Here is a 6,565-nt window from a genome sequence, read left to right as displayed (position 1 = left end):
CATTAAAATTCAATCCCAGGCAACAATGCTGGGAAGGGGCTCCTCCCCGCGCTGCGCTGCCCGCAACAATGACACCGCGGCGGCCGCCCGGCTCAGCCCAGCCCGGCCTGGCCCTGCCCGGTTCTCCCGAGGCATTGTCCGCGCCCGATCCGAGCCGCCAGCCCCTCCTCGCCATCCCTCTTGTTTTAGATGCTCTCCTTAGACTCCTTTGTATGGATCTGGTTGCATCTCCCCTGTTTTAGCTAAGGAGGGAGAGAGGAAAAGACCCCCTCCGCCCCCGCAGCCCCTTCATGCAAATGTACTCACCAGGAAGGAGGGCAGAAAATAATCCGAAACGCGAGGGAGGCAGAAAGTGGCCAAGGATGAGCGGCTCGCCTTGCCCCCCCTCCCCCCGCCTGGATCAGTGTATTTCCATGGCAGGATCGTGCTGCTGTCCTGCGCGCGGAGGGATGGAGGGAGCGAGGCAGAGGAAGGGAGAGGGGGAGCGCCGGGGAGAGCGCGGGAGCGGGACTTGTACAGATGGACCCGATGCAGTGACTGCCTGGCACACAGACACACACTTTTTGTTTGCTGCACATAATCTGCCCAATGACGCGTGACAGCCCACGTCCCCTCCCTTTAACTCTTTCCTGGGCTCGCAGCTCCCTGCCTTCTCCCCGCCACCTGCAGGGGCTGCCCCGCCACTCGCCGCCCGCCCGCGCCAGCCCCGGCCTGGGGGCTGCCCCTGCCCCTGTCCGCTCCCACGGGGCCGCGGCCCTGCGTCTCAGCTCGCCTCAGTATCTTCTCCCATGCCTGGATGTTATAATATCTGATTCTACCTCCCTTTATTTTTTTATTTTAAATTTCATTTTTTATTTGATCTTATTCTTGTTTGATTTTTTCTGTGAATTCAATTTCTATCTTTATTTAATTTGATTTTTTCTTCCCATGTACATTTTTATTTTATGTGATTGGATTTTTTTCTCTTTATTTAATTTTTATTTGATTTTTTTCTTTTCATAACAATTTTTACTTTAATGTGATTTGATTTTTCTATGAATTACATTTCATTGGGAGTTGAGCTTTTCTTTTAATTTCGTCTTGTAATTTTTATTTGATTTGATTTTTTGTTTTAATTTCATTTTTATTTTATTAGGTTTTCTCTTTTAATTTCCTTTTTTAATTTTTATTTTATTTACTTCTTTCTTTTAATTTCATTCTTTAATTTCTGTTTGCTTTGATCCTTTTAATTCCATTTTTATTTTTATAAGATTTTTCCTTTTAATTTCATTTTTTATTTTTATCGGGTTTGATTTTTTATTTTTTTATTTGATTTTTATTTCATTTTATTTGGTATTTTTTCTATTAATTTCATTTTTTATGTTGACTGGATTTGATTGAAATCGTATTTGAGTTCATTTTCTTCTTTTATTGTCTTATTTGATTTTTCCTTTATTCTCATTTCATTTCACTTCATTTCATTTTTATTCTTTTTTATTTCATTTTCTATTTTATTTCCTTTCTTTTTCATTCGATGTTATTTCTTGTATCATATGTTGTCCCCCCCCCCCCCCCCTTTAGGATTATTGTCATTAATGGGGGGAGGGGGTCACAGCAAAAAAAGGCTGTGTGGCCCAGGGGCGCCAGCGAGCGGGGGACACCCCACTGCAAGGCTGACCTGCCAGCGCCAGGGAGTGTGCTTCAAAAACACAAATCCTGGATATTTGCTTGAATGCAGTAGTGGTGAGAAGAGCTGCCACCCAGCTTGCAACCCGCAGCTGGGCACGAGGCGTCTGGGAAGCTGTCCCTGGGCCGGGAGCCGCGGCTGCAGGGCTGCTGGGACCTTTCTCTGGCAGTGCTGAGAGGGGCCTGGGCCTGGGCCTGGGCCAGCAGCCCGCGCCAGCGCCGCCCGGGAAGCGCCTCCGCCTCCTGCCTAGCGCCGCGGCTCCCCTCCCGCCGCACCCCCGGGGCCCCCGGGAAGGTCTCATGCCCTGCAGCCACGGGCCTGGGGCTCCCTGCACCGCCAGGCCGAGGCCGGACCTGCTCGCCAGGCCTAGCCAGGGTCTTCACAGGTCACGGGCAAGGCTGGTTTGTCCTACACACACAGCTATAGCTATATAGACATGGATCTATAAATATAAGTACAGTTCTGCATATGCACCTGTCACACACACACAGATATAGATATATAGACATGGATCTATAAATATATGTATTTATATCTCTGCATATGCACCTATCTTTATACGGGCTCCAAAGCCCCTACAACCCCTTTTTGCTCACCTCCATGTATACGGTCTAGGTGACACGCATTGAAAGTAGTAGTAAGAAAGACATGTATTGAGCATCCCTCCTCCCCTTGACCAAGGCCAGCTGGGCCCTCCAGTACCGCCGCCTCCCCGCTGGGTCAGGGGCGGGGGAAGGGGCACTCCCAACGCCTCTGAAGCTGCCGCCTGTGGTCCGGGAGCAAAGCGGGGAGCTGCGCACCCACGGGTGCGGTGGGGGGAAGCACTCACCCGGGAGCAGCCTGGTTCTGATCGGACAGCGCCCGCTCCTCGCCGCTGCAGCTGCCGGAGGTGGAAGCCCCTGTGGGAGAGGCAGAGACAGAGACAGAGATCAAACAGCTGGAAAGGGATGGGCCATGATCCCCTCCCCGCCTCCCCCCTGGCGATGCCCGAACCCGCCTCCCCCCCTCGCAACCCGCCCCGGGCACGACAAGCCCCTGCCCTGCCTCACCTCGGGGTGCCCGTCCGGGCAGCTTCCTGGCACCCTTACCCGTCCTCCCCCAGGGCCCCGGGGAGAGCCCAGCCGAGGCAGCGAGAAGGCACAAGAAGCCTTGCACAAGGAGAGTGGGTTCTGCCCGTGCCAGCAGGCGCTGGGGAAGGGCCCGGCTGGGACTGAGCAACAGCAAGAGGAAAGAGCCCCTGGCGCCTAGGGCTGCTTGGAAAGGGCCTCCTGGGGCTGCAGTTTGAGGCCAGGGGAGAGCTTGACCCTCACTGCCAAGGTCACACCTTGCCCAGACCCTGCACGCACTAGGAAAGCCACCCCACCAGTCTCCAAACCTTCTTAAAAATAGTTCCCAAGAAGTTTGGCACGTGCGGGCTAAAAGAAACCGGGGGTGGGCTTCTTTTTCTTCTCTTGTCTGCTTCCAGTTTAGCCCAGGGTCTGGGGGTTCTCCCCTTCTTCACCTCCCCCCAGCCACTCAAACAGCCCAGAGGAGCTAAAAACTAGACACACAGCGGTTGTTGCCCTAGTGGAGCCTGCAATCAGGGACTCGGAAGGTCTGCTTTCAGATTCACTTATCCTCCCCATAATTATGATGTTCCTTGCATTAGGATTAAAGGCTGACTTATAATATGCTCTCACTGTTTATCTTATTAATTCAACAAAACCCACCGTCTCCTAAATAAGGGATTGACATCACATTAAAAATATGGGAGTCTGTAAAATTTAGACATTAATTCCTGCCTCAGATACCCCCCCCCCCAACCTTCCTGGGTTTTAAATGATGCAGGACTTGCTTTGTGATATAAATTGTGCAAATGACAGTCATTAAAGAGGTGGGGGGGGTCTACATGCTATTTTTATTCGCAAGAATTTGAAGGGACAGCACGGTACATAAACTAGAGGAAATTGCTCCGGCTTTATATCAGTTGCCGAAATTTCCTCTCACTGAAAAAAAAAGCACTGTTAAGACATTTATGGGCATTTATTCAGCATCCGAAGCTCCCATCAGAGTGAACCCCATTCAACAGAATCATCCAAGCCTCACAAAGCAGTAGTTTGATGCACATAAACTGATTTTTTTTTAAAAGACATGCAAAAATAAGGAGAAAAGCTCAGAGAAAAGCAACCAACTTCCAGCCCTTAAAAAGTCGAGTGCCTTCACTGCTGCTAATGTACCCTATCGGGTACATTAATCCAGGGGATAAAAACGAGGAAGGTGCAATATCTACTGCTCGAAGAGAGACTTGATGGTCCTGGACTAAACGGGCAGAAGCTACAAGATTTCTGGGAGAAAATGGGGTTTCTGCATTGAAGGGGCCGATCCTGCTCCAAAACTGAAGTCAGTGGCAAAAGTCCCAAGGAGTAGAATCGGTCCCAAATCCACAACTGGGAGAATGTGCTCAGCTATGATCATATTCGCGATGAAATTCCCACTGCACTAGCTGTCAAAGGACATTGCCCGGGCATTTCTCTGGAGCCCAGCAGGTGAATTTCCACTCAGGCAAGCCTCGGAAGCGATCCTGTATGCCTTATTCTAGCAAACTTCCCACAGGAGGAATTGGCCTAAAACAGTTAAGAGCCAGCAAGATAAAATGAAACAAGCCTCTGAAGTAACATGCTAGAAGGCGCCCTTATATTTTAATAACCTTATGTTTTACAATATAAAAAAACACAGAAAGAAAAAATAAACTATTGAAAATGGAACATTGGGGGGGGGGGGAATAGCCTTTTTTTTTATCTTAGTCCCTTAAACTCTGTTTATTTTAACCTTAGCAGCAAACGCCAAAGGGATATTTGCTGAAAAGCTTACGAGCTCCGCAAAACAAAAATACAATTTTTAATTTCCAGGGATTAACTTGATTTTCTTATGAAAAAGACAGAAACTGATCAATGCTAATTTACCGTAAAGGGGAGGAAGAGGGCGAAAAAGACTGTGTCTAGTAGGATAGGCCTTACTCACTTTACTCACGAGAGTAATCTTAGGGGAAAAATAGAGAAGCATTTCCTATAAATCCATGAAGTAAGAAGAGTATTCTCAGAACACTATTATGGGAATTATGATGTGACTCAGGTGACAAATTAAAAAAAAATCAGATGTAATGACAAGGACCGCAGAAGATAATCTTGATTAAAAGAAAGTTAACTAAAGAATCTCCCATATACATGGCGATATAGAGAAATATGGAGAGGCGACATTTAAATACCCCGTTGGTTTTGCTGGGAACTGTCTTGGATTATTATTCTGTCTTCTCTGAGCAACACGAAGAACAATCCGGTTACAGTCCAGCTGTGCTCGGATTAGGTAACTGGTGGTACTAAGTACGGCTCTTGACGCTAAAGGAGACATCAAATAGTGGGCAGTTGACTCCACTGCCACAGAAACGGAGAGACAGGCCATGGCTTTACTTCGAGTCTGCTGCAGGGTGGGATGCTCTGTAAGGCCCAAAACTGAACTAGGCAGCTGGAACAAGTCACATCAAGAGGGTTTGGCTGGAGTTCAGCTACAAAACTGCGCTCATTACTTCCAATACACGTCAACTAGACCGTATGTATACATGGGGGTGTGCAAAGAAGGCTTATATGGGCTATAGAGTCCATATAAAAATATGCAGATGTATACATATATTTATATATCTATGTCTATATATCTATGTGTGCATGTGTGTGTAGGACAAACACGCACATAACACATCCATGTATATGCACACATACATTGATATACACATTTATATATACACATATGTGTGTGTGCACTATAAATGTATCAGGCATGTAGATGACCACTATGATCCCTATATGCATATAGGCATTATGTGTGTATAAATGTATGTGTGTATACATATGTGCATGTGTGTGTATAGGATAATACACACACACATATAAACCCACCCATTTAAACACACACAAAACCTACATGGATCATAGTGATCATCTACCGTCGGGTAGTTTGGTGCGTTTCACAAACATCTGTCGAGGCAGCGTTCACTCGCAAAGGTTCATCTGATATTGCAGGCTCAATAGCAGTAGTAGATTGTTTTTGCAGTTAGGGAGTCAGGAGAGAATCACTTAGTAAAGGTCATCAGAGTCACATGTGGAAAAGCAATCTTCTTGTAACTAATTGTGAGGCAACTACAGGGCAGGTGCCCCCCTCTCAAACGCACTGCAGGTTTCAGGCGCGTCTTCACTGCAGCACAGCACCAACCCGAAGGGCAAGAACAGCGGCTTTGTTTCCTGTGTTCAGGTGAAGCTCTATCCTTATCAGAAGGAGAGCCACGGTTTGGGGCGGAATACAATTAAACGAGCGCTTTATCAAGGAGATTCCTGGACTGATAAATAATCTCGCCAGGTTTCTCTCTTTTTTTTCAGTGGGAGTTGAATTTCCAGCGGAGTTCACAGGACCTAGGGAGCAAGGCATGGTACTCCCAGGGTGGTGTGGAGCAGGGAGGACTATTTCCAAAGAGCTCTGTGCTCTGGTTTGTAGAGGACACCCCCCCCCACCCCCTCCCATCTTGGAAAGAATTAAAAACCTTCATTGCTAATGCTGGTCGATCTCCCTGAGTCCTGCAAGAGACAGCGGGCTGTGCAGAGATGGGTTAGGAACAAGGCAGCTGATCGCGTGGAGCTGTTCCTTGTACCTCAGTACAAACCCCTTGCTTTGCTATCTAGGTTTCTACATGTCCTGTAAAGGGAAAGTAAATCCTGGGGGGGCGGGGTCTTCTAGAGGAGACAGAGGGAGCGATTCTGAACGGCTGATGTTTAGCCTTACTCCTGAAAGAAACTACCGTGGCTTTTGCCAGCAAAGCTTACTCCTGTAAGTAAGCCTAAAGGATCGGGCCCCCAAGTTCTGTGCCTAATGCCT

The 6,565-nt window shown here is 47.8% G+C and overlaps 1 protein-coding gene across 1 annotated transcript in view; it reads right to left on the bottom strand.

Annotated features, from left to right (window-relative positions):
- The window catches only part of PRDM8 (PR/SET domain 8), a 26,797-nt gene that overhangs the window by 13,190 nt on the left and 7,042 nt on the right, over window positions 1-6,565 (bottom strand). Inside the window, exon 2 of the mRNA XM_025208513.1 lies at window positions 2,496-2,565. Within this exon, the coding sequence (XP_025064298.1) occupies window positions 2,496-2,565 (70 nt within the window). The remainder of the gene's footprint in view (window positions 1-2,495; window positions 2,566-6,565) is intronic.

The sequence above is a fragment of the Alligator sinensis genome, unplaced genomic scaffold, assembly GCF_000455745.1.
Source record: "Alligator sinensis unplaced genomic scaffold, ASM45574v1 scaffold565_1, whole genome shotgun sequence".
NCBI classification, from domain to species: domain Eukaryota; kingdom Metazoa; phylum Chordata; order Crocodylia; family Alligatoridae; genus Alligator; species Alligator sinensis.
This window is presented reverse-complemented; position numbering and strand designations above follow the sequence as displayed.